Genomic DNA, 17,836 nt, shown 5'->3' with positions numbered 1-17,836 from the left:
TTAGAGTGTGTGGAGTTGCTTTCTACCATGGGGATGTCTATTTTTATTTATACACTGCTTTCTTGTAAAACAAAAACCATCCAAGTGGCTTACAACAAGTAAAACAGTAAAATCATGAAAAAAGCCACAACCCTATTTAAAACATACAGCAGCTAAAATACTAAAACAGATGAAAATTACCCGAACTTTCTAAGCATCAGGTCGGTTTAGAAGCTGCTCTGCTTGCATATATGTAAATAAAGCAAATAGGTATGGTGTCCTTACAAACACCCTAGGTGCTCCATCAAAGGAGGCCCTGGAGCACATCATTGTTCCAGGAAGTGGGGAATGCAGAACAATATCTTGGGTCTATCCTCACTTTCATTCCTTTTTTAATTCTAGTCTTAAAACATTCTTAGAAGTGTTCAAAGCTGGGAACTTGTTTTACAAAACTTTGACTGGTTCTTCTTACTATGCACCACCTCCCTAGTATTAGGAATATGTTGTTTGGGCACTTCGTTAAACGAAGTGTTAGTATTTCTCTGGTGAATCATATTTATTATAAAATCTGATGGTGAGCTTACTTTCCCTCCAATACACATTGGTTTGATTGTGCATTTTGTTGGAAATATCCTTGCTAGAGCTCCAAAAGCATTTTATTTGCGTGGAAAGACTGTGACAGGTATCCTTCATCACTTGAAAATTAATGCATGAAAGTTTGTTTCTACAACAAAAATGTAACGCTAGCAGATATCATCAATTTTTGTGGTTGGTGTTGAGCTCTAGGGTCTCTTACTAAGCAAAGCAGGTTTTACTGCATTAAGTTGGGTGCCACAATCATACAAAACCATTGAAGTAGAAATTGCAATAAAAATTGCTATCAATCACACTTCTGAAGTGTACTTGATGTTTCATCAGATTTTTCTACCTGTTCTCCTTTATTCCAGTTGTCTAACTTGAGCTGTGAGCTTAAACACTGGAAAATAATTTAAGCTTCTAAGAGACTTGAGCATGGTTTGAACATTTCTGTCTAAATGGCTTTCATACTGTTGTCTCTCACATTTGCCCTCTTGTTCCCCCCTTCATCCAAAAACCTACTTTACAGGGCACGGCTGTGGGATGGGATAACAACTTCTGTGCGCTAACTACGATTTATCTGCAGAGGACTGAAGGGTTCATTAAGTTTGTTACTATCCACCCTTCAGTAGTCTGAAGCAAAGTAACTTGTGGCAGGATTTCAAAAGCTGTGTTACGGAAATCGAATTTTAGGGTAGTGGGTGCTTTAGGGAGAATGTTACTTCGGTTACTGGCTTTTTTCTACTTGGGGTGGGTAATGAGAGAATGAATCAAATTGCCATATAGCAAGTGTACGTTGGTTTATTTTGGTTTACCCTTCCCCAAAGTCTTCTGTTCATTGTGCTGACCGAAAAACCTTACTTTTGAAGCTTTATGTCATGGGAGCCTTGGGGAAAAAAATACTACTCAGGTTGAGGCTGGTTCTGCTTATGTAAAGAGGCTTTCAAAGAGCATCTGCTGCAGATGGCTCCATAGCTCCTCTTGCTTTTGGCAGCTTTTGTCCTGGTGACATTTTTGTTTGTGAAGGAATTCCCTCCCATTTTCATCAGTATACAGTCGTACCTTGGAAGTTGAACGGAATCTGTTCCGGAAGTCCATTCAACTTCCAAAACATTCGGAAACCAAAGCGCGGCTTCTGATTGGCTGCAGGAAGCTCCTGCAGCCAATCAGAAGCCGCGCCGGACGTTCAGCTTCCGAAAATCGTTTGAACACCAGAACACTCACTTCCGGGTTTCAGTCATTAGGGAGCTGATTTGTTTGGGAGCCATGGTGTTTGAGTTCCAAGGTACGACTGTACTAACACTTTATACTGTTTCATTGGTAAGAGAAAAAATGATGATTACTCATACTTAATATAAACACGACTACAAGGGCCCTTGATTAGGCATTTTATCTATGTAATATTGAATGATATCTTAATTTTCTTCTGTCCTGTTTCTTCGATGTTACTGTTTTTATTTAAACCACTCCATGAACCAAGAACTTGTACATTGAATGCTAATAATGAACCATAAGTTGTAGATCCCACTGCAAATTTATTGTGCTATTTTGGTGATGTACAAATGACATGCGAATCTCGTGGAATCCTATAGAACTGTAGAGTGGGAATCTAGCTCAACCCCCGGCAATCCAGGAATTCTGCACACAGCTGTCTCTGGTTATCATTTATTACTCCTATGATCCCTGCTTATAAAGCTCAATAAAAAGTTACTGAAATAAAAATAAATAAAAAATAAAGGAAATGAAGGTTTTGCAGATGTGTCAGTGGCTAGCTGTTCAATGCTGCGCCAAACCATAGTTTAATGTGATGTCCAAAAAATGGAACAAGGCTTGGCAAGCGATGGTTTTGTGCACTCCTCTTTCCTCTCCCCCCGCATGGCTAAGAGGGAGGTGTTTGGAATTTTCATTTTCTAGTTTTGTTTAGTACAGCTTGTTTCATCTGAACTGACTGACTGGTTAGTAACGATGGTTTGTTTGAATCAAGCCAACTTGAAGCCATGGTTGAAGTTCCCATTGACTCCTGTGGGTGCTTTCTCCCAAATTCATATAGCTGATGAAGGCTGCACAAACCAGTTTGGAACCATAGCAGGAATTGTGTCACATTAGATAGCTCCTTTGTCAAAGCAGTTTCCAGGAAGTTATAATAGACATTCTAAGGGAAAGCAACAGACAAATAGGTCTTCCACCATCTATTATTTGTAAATAGGTGTATGTGATAACTTTTCTAAATAACTTTCTTGCAGAGTTAATAACAGCTCTTCATACTTACTGCCAGCAATTGTTTATAAATGATAATAGGTTGACTAAATATCTACAGCTGAAAGGAATACAACTCCATCCTTTCATTTCTAGGACCCTCATACCTACGGGATCACCTCTCCTAGTATGTCCCACAGAGGAACTTACGGTCTTCAAATAAAAACATCCTGAAGGTCCCAGGCCACAGAGAGGTTAGGCTGGCCTCAACTAGAGCCAGGGCTTTTTCGGCTGTGGCTCCAATCTGGTGGAACGCTCTGTCACAAGAGACTAGGGCCCTGCGGGACTTGACATCTTTCCGCAGGGCCTGCAAGATGGAGCTGTTCTGCCAGGCCTTTGGTCGGGGTTCAGTCTGACTCCCTCTCCCCTTTCATAAGAACTTGCATGAAAGTGGCCTCCCAATTTTTCTCACAGGCCCATATAAGTTCAGCACAAACAGTTGGGCCTGGTGAGCATTTAAGGTCCCCAACCCTAATCTGCGGATTGCCATCTGATTGGATTTTATTCTGATCCTGATCTGATTTGAGGATGTATTTTAATTGATTATCTGATTTTATGTTAATGTGTTATACATTTGATGTTAGCCGCTCTGAGCCCGGCTTCGGCTGGGGAGGGCGGGATATAAATTATTATTATTATTATTATTATTATTATTATTATTATTATTATTATTATTATTGAATGAACACTGGTTAGCATACACTTTCCATTTTTGGTAACCATGGCCAGCTCCAAAGCAATAGAGGTTAGACGCAGTTTGCAAAACCATGGTTAGCAAATCACCAGTGCAGATGGTTCACTCTGAAAATGAGAAAGTGGCTGAGATTTGCATGAGAAGCAAAAAGCTGTATAGTAGTCCTCATTGCTTCCACTTGTATAAGAATTTGCACAAGTTGTTCTTTTCTTGCACAATGCTCTAGGAGGCAGAAGATGCCTTTTGCATGTAACAAGGCACGTTTGGCTCCAACCCAGTGAGCGAGAGCTGTGCAAGAATGTGTTTAATCTTCTTGTGCAGCTCCCATTCACTTCAGGGAGCTTTGCCCAGGATAAATTCCCATTGGATTGCACCAGTTGAGAAGGTACACTTGTAAGTGAGTGACAATGTAAATAATATTTCTTTCCATAAACTTCCTCATCTTAATTATGGCCTTGTGATATTTAGCCACTGGTCTCAATCCCTTGTAGTAAACAAAGTGTGGCAGGATTTTCCCCCTGTGGTATCAAACGATATTTGTGCTGCCATCTGTCTTTGTTTATGTACAAGGTTTATGTGCACACATGGTTGATTTATTTTATTTTTTGCAGTAATTTTAGTTATAGGAATGATGCTTTTTGGCCTAATGAAGCGTTGGGTTCCCCTCGCCACCAGTCAAACTATATACAAATGTCGCACTGCATAAAGCTTAATGATTTTTCTCAGTCACATCTTCATCATCCAGCTTTTGACTCACTCTTGTTTGATGAAACTTTGCAATTTTCCTAGGCTAATCTTGCCCAACTCCTGAGTGATTCTCGGGATCGAAATAAGCATCTGGGAGATGAAATCAAAGAACTTGAGCAGAGGCTGGGAGAAGTCCAAGGGGACAACAAGGTATTGTACAAGTTGCATTTGAAAGTAAAAAGGTTATAGCTTTGGAAGTAATCTAGTCTCTCATTCAATTTGCATAACCACAACCAAAGACAGTTTTGCCTGCAGTTTTCCAGATTGTGATCTATTGCTATTTAAATTGGAAATATCAAAAAAGAATTGATAACATCTATGCAACTTTTGCACTGTGCCTTTCATAGTGCTGTGTATGTGTTTGCAGCAGTTGCTCAGTATTCAAAACTCATAAATCCCAGAATAAAAATAGCAGTCCCTTATATTACAAAAGGGTTTTAATATATTGTATAATTATTATGCCACTTTTCTCACAAAAGTGACCCAAAGCAACCTACAAAAACTATAAAACTAGTGTGGGGAAAAACACCCAATAAAAAAACAACTATACAGATAAAGACAACCCTTCCCCACTAACAGAGGTCACAAATACTTGAAACTCTTCAAATTAAGGGCCAAAAGCCCAGGTTAAAAGGAAAATGTTTGCTGTACTTGAGCTTTGATCCTTTAAGGTAGACCCTTCACATTTTGGTTTGTATGTGCATACGTTTCAGGAGGTCTTAAAACTTCTTCAAAAAGGCATTACATTTCCCCCCCTAGAGTTTTATCTGTTGACTCTCTAACAACTCATATCCCATTTGTAATCAAGTTCTTAATTGGCAGTTTTCCCACCCTAGTACTGTGTAGAATTCTCCCTCTTCAAACGCCCATTTCCTTTTGCAGAATATCATTTTATAGTTGGAGAATTCAAACAGCAGAGCTGATACTTTCGTATATGATATGATTCTGTTTCAAAGATTAAATGAGGAAAATATTAAAATGCAGTTAGTTCTGAGTGTCACAAACATTTCTGATGATACCTGAGAAAGGGTAAGTGGGGTTCTCTGGTTTGTTGTTTTCCTTCTCTCTTGAATGTAAGGAGCACTGGCTCCTGGCTCCATCTAAACCTAATCTAAGAATTGGAAAGTGGATGAGGCCATAAACTCCCCCACCTGCTCCATTAATCCCCTACTGCAATTTGCAAAATAACTTTCTATATATTGTGATTTAAAAGCCAAATATTTAGAAGCTTGACGTACCCTTTATACTGCTGTTTTGAGTTAATCATTGCTGGCTTTCATAGTTTTAATTAGTGTTTCATAATAAATTATCACTAGAAGGAGAGGCAGATCACTTTCTGTTGTGATTTAGTATTTTCTTTTACTAGTAGAAAATTAGTATTTTCAGTAAGTGCAGGCACCATTTTAAAAGGTCCATTATATCAGGAGTACATTCACATTTTGCTGCTTAAAAAGACAGATGGGAGGGTTCAAATATATACATATATATTACTTTTTTATTTTAAAACATTGCCTGCTAATCACCACTTTATAAATTCATTCCTAAATTTAGCAGTTTATATGGAACATTACTCGTAATTCTGGCACTTGGTATTAAACAAATGCCACTTGTCGGTGTTAACTAATATATATGAACTCAAATGCATTTAATAATCGTAGCTTTATCCATGTGCAAAGCGTTGAAAACCAGGATTTAATAGTGCAATCCAGAAAGTGCAAGATTAAGGAAAACAGGATTTTAAAGCAGAGCAGCAGCCTTCATGGCTGGACTGACCGGGGCTGATGGGAATTGTAATCTGGAATAGCTGGGGAAAAGGCTTCACTAGTGCATAGGCAACATGAAGTTCAACAGTTTAATGCTCAAGTAGGGAAAGAGGTGAACATTGCTTCCAATCTGACCTGCAGAGGCTTCCCATCTACCCCCCCGGCCATGTTCCCTGAAGCGCTGTCTTTTAACTACATACATCAGCCACCGTCTCATCTCCTTCACATCCATGTGATCAGAGCAGAGGCTTTGGTAGAGTTCTCAGCTTCCCAGGCCAGGGAAGCCAATACAAGGCATATGGGACAAAGTATCTGAGGTGTGTAAAGAGAAGACCCTGCTCAAATTATTGTGTTGATGCTGAGAAGGAGAAATGTAAAGAGCCCCTTGTGTCTCAACCTTCAGGGGAGAATGTGGCTGCTGAGCTTTTAGGCCTTACTTAGTTCAAAATACCCTCCTGTTTAAAATTCTTTGCTGCCATATATATTCCCAACAATATATGGAAAATTAGAGCCAGTAGCTTGGTTCACATGTAGCGAGACACTCTGGTTTGATTTTGGTTTGTTATAACTGGTTTGAACAAAGCACAGTTTCTCATATTCAGTCTAGCAAGAAACCAGTTTGTACCAAACTGCAATGTTGTTATTGTTGTTTAGTCGTTTAGTCGTGTCTGACTCTTCGTGACTCCATGGACCAGAGCACTCCAGGCACTCCTGTCTTCCACTGCCTCCCGCAGTTTGGTCAAACTCATGCTGATAGCTTCGAGAACACTGTCCATTTCGTCCTCTGTCATCCCCTTCTCCTTGTGCCCTCCATCTTTCCCAATATCAGGGTCTTTCCCAGGGAATCTTCTCTTCTCATGAGGTGGCCCAAGTATTGGAGCCTCAGCTTCAGGATCTGTCCTTCCAGTGAGCACTCAGGGCTGATTTCCTTCAGAATGGAGAGGTTTGATCTTCTTTCAGTCCATGGGACTCTCAAGAGTCTCCTCCAGCACCATAATTCAAAAGCATCAATTCTTCGGCAATCAGCCTTCTTTGTGGCCCAGCTCTCACTTCCATACATCACTACTGGGAAAACCATAGTTTTAACTATACGGACCTTTGTCAGCAAGGTGATATCTCACCTTTTAAGATGCTGTCTAGGCCTTAGTTCAAAATACCATCCTGTTTAAAATTCTTTGCTGCCATATATATTCATCATCGTCAATCTTTATTACAGTCCAGAGACCCAACAAATCATTACAAAGTAATACACAATTCCTACAGCCTACCTCCAGGTTAAACAAGCATTTTGTTTAGAACAGGGGTGTCAAACTCAAATTCATCGGGGGCCGCATCAGCAGTTTGGTCACCCTCAAGGGGCCGGTTGTATCTATAGGACTCAATATGCGCTCAATATAAAAACAAGTGGAGGTTTCCTGAATGCATGTAAAGTGGAGGTTTCCTGTGTAGAACGGCCGGCGCCGCTAGAGGGCAGACGTTCTCTGGCTTGTAGGCTGCCGCGCATGCGCTTTCTTGTGTGTAAAAAAAAAAAAAAGCGAGAATAAAAGGTGAAAGCTGGCGGCCAGCGGCGGCGGCTACACGGGCCACATGACGAGGTCTGGCGGGCCGGATTTGGCCCGCGGGCCTTGTGTTTGACACCCGTGGTTTAGAATATAGGGATCATTTGTTCTTGCAACCACCGATAAAAACTTTGCCACTGCTAATGTTGTAGCATTTGTCTGGTCTTGCAGTAGGAACATGACATAGTGAGCCTCTGATTTTCCCGGGAAAGGTACCAGCAAGGGTAGTATCAGTTCAGCCCTGGCTTGCTCATATTTTGCACAATGCAACAAAATATGTTTTATGGAATCGATGTCTTCAGCACACGAGCAAAGTCTGTCCTGGTATATATTCCCAACAATATATGGAAGAATAGAGCCAGTAGCCTGGTTCACACGTAGCGAGACACTCTGGTTTGATTTTGTTTTGTTATAACTGGTTTGAACAAAGCACAGTTCCTCATATTCAGTCTAGCAAGAAACCAGTTTGTACCAAACTGCAATAGGAAGATTTAAACTTCCTCCCCTCTTGCATGAAGAAGGATGGTACAAGGTTGAGGCACATTGTGATGCAGTTTCTTATCTCTGTGAGTTGTTTGAGGATAAAATTGCTTGTTTCTGCTGGGACATCAGCTCCATTGTTATTGCAGATGAATTGCAAGAAGGGTCCAGATCACTGTCTAGTCTAGTTGTATTTGATGTGAACAAGGCAGTTGGTTTGATCTGGGACACCACGTGCTCTTGATCTTTGCCCATTATGGCTGAATAAAACCAGTAAGGAAGGGATGGCTGGCTGGTGATGAATTTCTTCTTGCAGGGGGATGAGGTGCCTGTCTACCTAAAGGTGCCAGTGGTAAGACCATAAGAAACCCTTGCAGAATTAAGAAAACCTAAATAACTATCAGCAGATTGCTAATAAACCTTCTTGAGTTCTTGAGCACTTGATTGTGGCCAGATCCCAGCTTTCTTGGAAAACTGATTTTCTAGATCCATTTCAATCAGGGTTTAGGCCTCATTTTGTTGGATGACTGTTTTCAGAGCGTAGTGCCTGGGCAGTCTTATTTAGCCCCATGTGGGGTGCCACAAGAATCCATTTTATCCCCCATGCTGCTTAACATCTACATGACACTGCTGAGTGGACTCATCAGGAGTTTTGGTGTGTATTGTGAGCAATATGTGTTGCAATGGATGTGGTAAACCAACGTCTGGCCTCAGCAGTGAGCCAACAAACTGAAGCTTATTCCAGATCAGACTGAGGCACTGTTAGTGGGTTGTTTCCTAGACCACATGGGCAGGGCAGGGCCTGCTTTGAATGGGAGCTTACACGCCCTCTGAAGGTGCAGGTGCATAGCTTACGAGTACTTCTGGATTCACTACTATTGCAGTGGTGCAAAGTGCCTTTCATCATTCATTCATTCATTCATTCATTCAAGTCATTCATTCTATTTGTATGGTGCTTTTCTGCACAGAAAAAAAAATATGCTCAATACAGCTTGCAACAAAGAAAACAGGAATAAATTTCAAACAAACACTACAAAAACAATTTCATAATGACAACAAAACAATAATGTAATAACAATTTCATAATAACATCGCCAAACGATAGCAAATATAATAATATACAAACAACCACATTTGAATACTATAAATATAGCAAGATTGTATAAACGGCATACATAATCTGTTAGCAAAAATAACAAGGGAGGTTCACAGTTTCACCTTATTCCTCCCAGGATGTTGCTGGTGGCCCAGCTATACCCCTATCTGGACAGAGAGAGCCTAGCTTCTGTTGTTTATGCTCTGTAACCTCTAGTTAGATTATTGGAATGTGTTATACATGGAGCTGCCTTTGAAGACAGTTTGGAAACAGCAGCTGGTGCAGAATTCAGTGGCCAGGTTGCTGAATGGGACAATACAGCAGGAATCCATTGGCAATCAATTAGTTACTATAAATCAATTGACCTATAAATAGTCATGGACTTTATACCATAAGGACCACCACACTCATTGAGAACCAACCCTGAACTTGTCACCTGATGCCCTTCTCCTTCTCCAAAGAAAGTGTGGAAGTTGGTAACATGAGAATGGTGTTCTCAGTGGTAACTTCCTGCTTGTGAATTGCTTTCCCATGGAGGTATGCCTGACTCACCGTTATTTATTTTTAGGACCCAGGAGAAAACATTTTTATTCACTTAGGCTTTAGAACCTTAATTTAGAGGGTATTGGGTCTATCCGTGGCCTCCTTTTTGCTCATCTTTTTAGTGAGGTAGGGTGAGTTAGATCTGCCCGTTTCTATGTATTATGGATGGGCATCTTAGGTTCCTATTACTGTTTTGATATTTAGTTTTAATGTTGCTTCTAGTTTTTTGTGAAAAAAAGCATTTAATAAATAATACAACAACAACAATAGGAAACCACTGTTTCCCAATAGGTCTGAACAAGATTAATGTTTTAGCTTACATTGGCTAAATTTATCATAGGCCTGCTGTGCCTCACTTTTATAGAATTAAAAGAAACATGTAATGTTCAGTAATGAATTGTTTTCTGTGGTGGTCGTTTTAATATTTGCCAGTATCTCACATGTACAAGATGTGTGCACATTTGTTTTTCTCTGCAGAGTGTTCTGTTTAGAAAATCTTTCAAACTGAGAGTCCCAGCATGAGTTAAAACCTTGTTTGTTTACATTGGCATTAATCCTCAAGCTGAAACGCAGTGATGCCCCATTTGCATTCATGGATTCAACTCTAAGGATTGTAGCTAGGAGCTGGGTTTGCACATCACAGTAAGCCATAAACCATGGCTTACTGTGCATGAGTAAAGAATATCCACTTTGCTCCTTCCCACTCCATGATCTGCAGCCAACAAACCACAAACTGTAGCCAAGTTTTGTTCTTGTCTGACTGTACTGCTGTTTGTAGTTTGTTGGACCAAAAGAAATTACAGTCCCTGGTTTGGATGTCTAAGGTAGGGATCATTTCTTCCCAGCATACTAGCAGAGAGGAGACAAAAAGCCCAGATAGAAGTGTTCATAGCAAACCATAGTTATGTGCAAACTGGGGTACATCTTGTTCTTTCTTTTCTGAACTATGTATAAGAACCCAAAGCCAGGGGAAAGCAGTGTGGTCTTATGTCTTGGCACAGATCTTTTTATTTATTTACATGTTTATAGACAGGAGGACAAATGGATGAGAAACAGCTGTCAGCATCGGCAGTGCTGGCCCGAGGCAAAACCCACAAAGCTTTTAGACTTCCACAACCTCTGAATACTTGAGCGCTTCCAGCTTGTATAAAACTGCCTGTTTTATTTTCACCTTTAGCTTTTGCTATCTAATCTTAATTCATTTATTTGAGGCTTTGCCGACGAGAAAGTAAAAGGCTTTATTCTTTGTGATGAAATCTGATGTCAGTAGTGTGAAATCCCAGGGAGGGATAGCCTTTTTGACTGCTTAAAATAATGATCAATGTGCTTCTTTCCTGGGTTGGAAGGGCACACACAGGCTCCAAAAAGTAAAAGAATATAAAAGAAAAACATCTGCTTCAGTGGAGGCCAGATATCTGCCTGAGCAGATGGGAGGCTACTGCCACCAATCTTCACACTCAGGGGAACTTGTTGAGGACCACAAAACAGGGTGCTAAGGTGGTAGAACTGGGCCAGTTGCAGATCCACTGGATCCTATGCCATCCCATTGCCAGATGAATGCCCAGTTTGGACCCCTCTCCTGTGCCAGCCTGAAGTTTCTAGATGATGGCCGTGTTGTGCCTCCACTGTCAGACTTGCTGGGAATTGCAAGTGTTCTGTATGTGAGCTTCCTGTGGACCTCTGGTTGGCCACTGTGTGAGTAGGATCCTGGACTAGATGGGCTGTTGGCCTGATACGGCAGGCTCTTCTTATGTTCTTACGGGGAAGGCATTTTATAATGTGTTCCTTGAACCATTGGGTTCAGCAAAGCGAGCCCCGCTGCGCTGGCAGATTGTTAATTTTGTTGGCGTATTAGACAAAAGCACTGTAATAATAATTAAAGCGTGCACACTCCCCAAAGAATAATTTTGGTATCGTTTTGATCGTTGTGCTTCTATCTCTTCCAAAGTGAATGCCCAGATGGTCTCTGCCAGTGTCACCTCTGGCAAGAGATGAGCAAGCAGCTGCTTTTGCAGCCTGAAAAGATGCTTTATGGGTGAACTCTGCCTGGATGTGTGATTCATACAGTTGTTTTCCCCCAAGCAAACTGGGCCATAGGGGCGGGAGGAGGAGGGGAAATACTTCAGTAGACATATCTATCAATAGGAGCAGAGGCATGGTTTTTAAAGGGTTTGGGGGGATTTTAAGTTGTGCAGTTGCTTAAAAATACTTGTTAATAACTAACTGAAAGCTGTGTGAGGAATGTGCTTTAGCCAATGACCTTTTTGGTTGTGGCCAAAAAAACCCATGTTCAAGTGGATTAAGTACAAAAGCAAATTAATTACATAATGTTCTTTAAAAAAACAACCTAGGTTTTTCATTTATTTGGTGCATCTCAAATGTTACAAAGCACCCAAAAACATTTTCTGGCAATCTGTCCGAAGAATTTGCAACAGCAGTTAACAGAATTGTGGTGACACACACACACTGCAGTTTGCAAGTTGAGTTCTAAGGCTGTTTATTTTTGTGACCGATCACAATCTCTTATCAGGCCTGACACACACCACCAGAACTGCTCCTGGATGCAGCTTGCCTGAGGTTTAAAGGTATCTTTGTTTCATGCCACCACGGACAGAATGTGCCTTTTGGACAATAAATGCAAAATACTAAAGAAATAAAAGTGTTTCCACTATTTCTGGCAGATAGGAAAATCTGGAGTTTTCTGGAAGAACTGCTCAATAGTTCTGAGTCACCCGTAGTGAAATATTATTTTGAGTAGGAGTGGCAGATTGGTTTTAGGGAGTGTGTTGTTCCTTGCGTTGTGAAGCAATACTGGAAACATTAAATAATTTATTGTGCTTTAATACAAGAGAACTGCATCTTAGTTTACTTCCCAGCTTCTTTTCTCTGCTTCTAGACACATCTCTTCACTTCTGATGATTTTGTTTTTTCCTCTTCCCCATCTCTTAAAGGAGCCTTACCTTCACGGTGAGAGAAAAAGATAAACAGCTTACTGGGGGAAAGCTTAGAAGGGTTCCCCTTTTAACTAGGATTTAAAACCACATTTTAACATTGGCTTTTTTTATCTCGATCCATTTGGAGCCCTACCCCCAAAAAAGTTTTCATTATCTGCAGTTAAGATGGACATTCACTTGAGGAAGGTGAAATGTGCAGGTAGGGGTTACAGAACTCCATGGTTGACTCCTTACATCACCTTTGAAGTTTGAAGGCAGCCAGCATTGCATCTGCACCAGAGCACAGCTTCTATCTTTTGTGTTCTTTCTTCTTCACAGTTTCTTCTAATTTTAAGCAAAGATTTGCTTTAGATAGACCCATTCCAGCTTGGGTCCCCTGAAAGCTACCCAGCAGCAAAATTTTACAGAGTAGGAAATAATAATTACCTGCCCTTCACCCTAAGGTCCTAGAGCAGGTTACAGCATTATAACGCAATATTAAATTCAGTTTGAAACAACTTACAATTGCAAAAATAAGGTGGGTTCCAAAATATATACATTTCAAGTGTCAAAAGCCAGAGGTGCACTTTCAGCATTCACCAGGAATTGTATACTAAAGTTCCTTAGGGGCTTTCACAGTTTAGGGGCTTTCACAGAGAATGCCAACCCCCTAATCCCGATCCTCTTGAGGGTGGAGGAACTAGTAAGAGAGCACTCTTTGCTGATCTCATAACCCGAGAGGGTTTGTAAGGAAGGAGGTCGTCTTTCAGATATTTGGGGCCTGAGTCATTTAGGGCTTTAAACACGAACATGAACACTTTGATTTGGGCCCAGAAACAAACTGGCAACCAGTGCAGCTGTTTTAAAATGGGTTATGTGATACCTAAATGGAACCCCAGCCCCTAATCTTGCTGCTGTTTTTATGGACCGGTTGAAGTTTCCGAGTTATCTTCAAGGACAGCTCCACGTAGAGCACATTGCAACAATCCAATAAACTCTCCCAATAAATGTCATCCAAACAGTCTACAAAGACAGTGCATGTGAATGCATTATACTGCTCCAGTCCAGATGTACCGTATTTTTCGCCCTATAAGACGCACCTTTTCCCTCCTGAAAAGTAAGGGGAAATGTGTGTTCGTCTTATGGAGCGAATGCAGGCTGCACAGCCAGAACAGTGAGAGGGATCGCTGTTCTAGCTTCTGGCTTAGCCATGTGAAGCCTCTTCAGGGCACGGGGAGCTTTCATCCCGCTGCCCTGAGGAGGCTTCACACAGCTATCCCTGGCTTTTGCAGGATGTGGGGGAAGCCTTAATATGTGATGCTCAATTTCAGAAGAGTGATCTTCTATTTCATGTGCGGCTCTTGCTGGCTTTTGCGGGAGGTTGGGGAAGGGACAGAGGGCAGCCCCTCAGTCCCTTCCCCCACCTCTCAGAAAAGCCCGCAAGAGCTCCGCTCCCCTTAAAGAGCCGCGCGGGGGGACTGCCCTTCTCCCTCCTTGGGGAAAAGCCTGCAAGCGCTGCACACACACTCCTTGCAGCTCGTGAAAGGGAGCACTGAGCAGAGCCTGGGATGCATACAGCCTCTGCTCAGCGCTCCCTTTAAAGAATATTTTTTTTCTTGCATTCCCCCTCTAAAAAGTAGGTGCATCCTATGGTCAGGTGCGTCTTACGGAGCGAAAAATACAGTAACAAGGGCATGCAGGAATGTGGCTAGGCCTGTCCTATTTGGGGAAAGGTGCCGCTGGTTTTCCAGTCTAGGCTTAGCAAAGACTCTCCTGGCTACACCTGCCACCTTGGAAACCCAGGAGGAGCGTGGAATCCAAAATCCTGGTTTGTAGTTGCTTCGTTTGTATGTCGTTTCCGCACATACCTTACACTCAAGCTGTTCACAATCGTGCATAAGAAAAAGAACCAAAAGCACAAATCATTATCCAGAATAGTTATGAACTCAGTTTTCTGAGCGTTGGTCCATAGCTGAAACAGCACTGTGCACGTTCAAGAAGGAAGTGTCACCAGGGCTGGAAGAGCCCCAAGGTTCGCACCAGTACAAAAAACTTGGGGGGGAACCCTAAGGGATGGACCCCCGTAAGCTTGTAGGCTGTTGAATTGGGGGGTTGGACATAGAAGAACAACACCAGATCTGACCCACAAACTGCTAAAGAGATCACCTTACCAGAATTTCATCTGCAATAACAGCTACTTGTAAGGCTTCTGCTGTCAAATTAAAACTCAGGGGCTTGATTCTTTGACCACCAGCTTCTCTTAGTCCCCTTTCCAACCATCTTCCATTCATGTCTTTATTATTAGTAAAAATGTTTTTTTAAAAAAAATAAATAAATTGGTGCTTAAAAACATACACATAACACCTTCCTCTTCTTACCCATTTTTGCTGGCAGGGAATGCGAAAACAGCCCAATTTGCCAAAATGAAAGCAACGTGGGGGTCAATGCCTCATTGAGGCCTGCAAGTCAGTCACCCTGTGGAGCTTGTCAAATGAAGAATAGCAGCCACAGCAGCGTGGGCTTAATGGGGCTGAAGCAGAGGATCGCGGGTCATTTGCATCAGCAATATTTTAATTGGCCCATAGGTACTTAAGTGATTGGCATTCTGAAATTGCTTTAGGTAGCCTTAATATGTGATGCTCAATTTCAGAAGAGTGATCTTCTATTTCATGAAATATAATGATGTGCATTAATTCTGTAGCGCAGCTGCAAAATGTTAAGTCATGGGAGTTTTCACTGCAGATTTCTCATGCCTCTGCGTCAATTCTACAAATTGGACCACTGAGATGTAATTCTTTCTCTCTCCCAGCAATGCAGAATGTGGAGGGGGGAGGGTTGGAGTTAAATAGTTGCATCCACTATGGCCTCATCATTTTGTAGGTAACTTGCACACTTTATTTTCACTCCTTAAAACATTTTTGATGGTAGCTTTGAAAACGGTTGGCTCCAAATTCAGTTCATGCTAGTTTGAATACTTGCTATTGGAGAACACATAAACACTGGTGAAATATTTTGGTTTTCATATTGGGTACATCTTGCCTGACACGGGCATTGATGAGGTTTTTTTAACTGCAGCGGTATTTTAGAATTCTCATTGTAAATAAACAGATTGCTGTGTCTGAAGCATTGAACAAAGCTGTACAAAAGGCAATCCCAGATTGAGGACTTCATTCACTGAAATTAGGTACTCAGTGGAACATAGTTCTGAGTTAAGGGTAGCGGGTGGTGCTGTGGTCTAAATCACTAAGCCTCTTGGGCTTGCCGATCGGAAGGTCGGCAGTTCGAATGCGCATAGCGGATAGAGCTCCTCTGTTGCTCTGTCCCAGCTCCTGCCAACCTAGCAGTTCACAAGCATACCAATGCGAGTAGATAAATAGGTACTGCTGTGGAAGAAAGGTAAACATTTCCATTCTCTCTGGCACTTGTCATGGTGTCCCGTTGTGCCAGAAGCTGTCTGTGGACAAACGCCAGCTCCTTCAGCTTGAAGCGAGATAACTGTCCAGGGGTCCTTTACCTTTATATTTTAGGCTGTAGGTATTTTTTTAAAATAGTAGTATGGATAGATTATTGCTACTACTGATAGGGAAGTTCAAGAAAATAATTAAATGTTCTAGATATGTGTTTAATTGTTATTCTCATAATTGTCCTCCAGCTAAAACTGAAAGAAAGCCTGAGGGCTATTTGAGACATAACACACTGACAAACACGTAATTGTCTAAGTGTGTTCTAGATTCAGGTAGGTAGCCATGTTGGTCTGACGCAGTCGATTATATACAGTGGTGCCTCGCAAGACGAAAATCCATTCCGTGAGTCTCTTCGTCTAGCGGTTTTTTCGTCTTGCGAAGCAACCCTATTAGCGGCTTAGCGCTATTAGCGGTTTAGCGGCTATTAAAGGCTTAGCGGCTAAAAGGCTATTAGCGGCTTAGCGGCTTAGAAAAGGGGGGGGAGCGAAAAAAATCGCAAGACTCGCAAGACGTTTTCATCTTGCGAAGCAAGCCCATAGGGAAATTCGTCTTGCGAAGCGCATCGAAAAACGGAAAACCCTTTCGTCTAGCGGGTTTTTCGTCTTGCGAGGCATTCGTCTTGCGGGGCACCACTGTATATAAATGTCCAGTAGCACTTTAGAGACCAACTAAGTTTGTTCTTGGTATAAGCTTTCGTGTGCATGCACTGGAAAAGAAGTCACCAGACCCTTATATATAGTGGGAGGGTGGGGTGGGGTTTTTCTCAGGAGGGTAATAGGAGACGGGTGATTGACTCAATGGGTATGGTCTAAGTGTGTGTAAGTGCAGGGAGGGGCACATGGACAAGAATTGCCTTAATCAGGGGAGGGGAATCTAGCCCTTCAGGTGATGCTAAATTACAACTCCCCATCATTCCTGGGATGATGGCTGGGGCTGATGGGAATGGTTGTTTAGAAACATCTGGAGAGCTGCAGGTCTGGCCTAACCCTCAAACTGAATCCATTCTCCCCAAGTGCTTTACTTGAAGTCAGGCTTGCTTCTGTTATCGTAACCCACCCAAGGGGAAAATGGGGTGCGGGCAGGTAAGATTTGAATAGGGAAGTTGTAAGTGGTGAGAAGATTGCCCCTCACATGTGCACACATTTGTTATAAAACAGGACTCACAGACATCTGTATCATCATCATAATATATTTATATATCCTGTTCTTCTGTTGATGTACTCACATAACCTAATAGCACAATTAAAAGAAAGTCCATAATAGAAATAAGTGCTTAAACAAAAACAATAATATTACACATGCTTTGTACATATTGGAGACTGATTTGGATTTAAACATACAGTGGTGCCCCGCAAGACGAATGCCTTGCAAGACGGAAAACCCGCTAGACGAAAGGGTTTTCCGTTTTTGAGCTGCTTCGCAAGACGATTTTCCCTATGGGCTTGCTTTGCAAGACGAAAACGTCTTGCGAGTGTTCCGATTTTCCCCCCGCTCCCCCCCTTTTTCTAAGCCGCTAATAGCCTTTTAGCCGCTAATCCGCTAAGCCTTTAATAGCCGCTAAGCCTTTAATAGCCGCTAATCCGCTAAGCCGCTAATAGGGTTGCTTCGCAAGACGAAAAAACCGCTAGACGAAGAGACTCGCGGAACGGATTAATTTCGTCTTGCGAGGCACCACTGTACTGTTATTCTTCCACTACAACAGTGAGAAAAAGGGACATTTAGGGGCAAAACTGAGAGTAGTTCATG

At 41.8% G+C, this 17,836-nt stretch overlaps 1 protein-coding gene across 7 annotated transcripts in view; it reads left to right on the top strand.

Moving 5' to 3' along the window:
* Positions 1–17,836, top strand: part of CCDC149 (coiled-coil domain containing 149) — a 60,933-nt gene that overhangs the window by 11,310 nt on the left and 31,787 nt on the right. For all 7 annotated transcript variants that reach the window (XM_083460504.1, XM_083460500.1, XM_083460503.1 and 4 more), the window contains exon 4: positions 4,295–4,402. In XM_083460504.1, coding sequence (XP_083316630.1) covers positions 4,295–4,402 — 108 coding nt within the window. The remainder of the gene's footprint in view (positions 1–4,294; positions 4,403–17,836) is intronic.

This window comes from Podarcis liolepis (assembly GCF_965112155.1).
Source record: "Podarcis liolepis genome assembly, chromosome: 9".
Lineage (NCBI taxonomy): Eukaryota > Metazoa > Chordata > Lepidosauria > Squamata > Lacertidae > Podarcis > Podarcis liolepis.
This window is presented reverse-complemented; position numbering and strand designations above follow the sequence as displayed.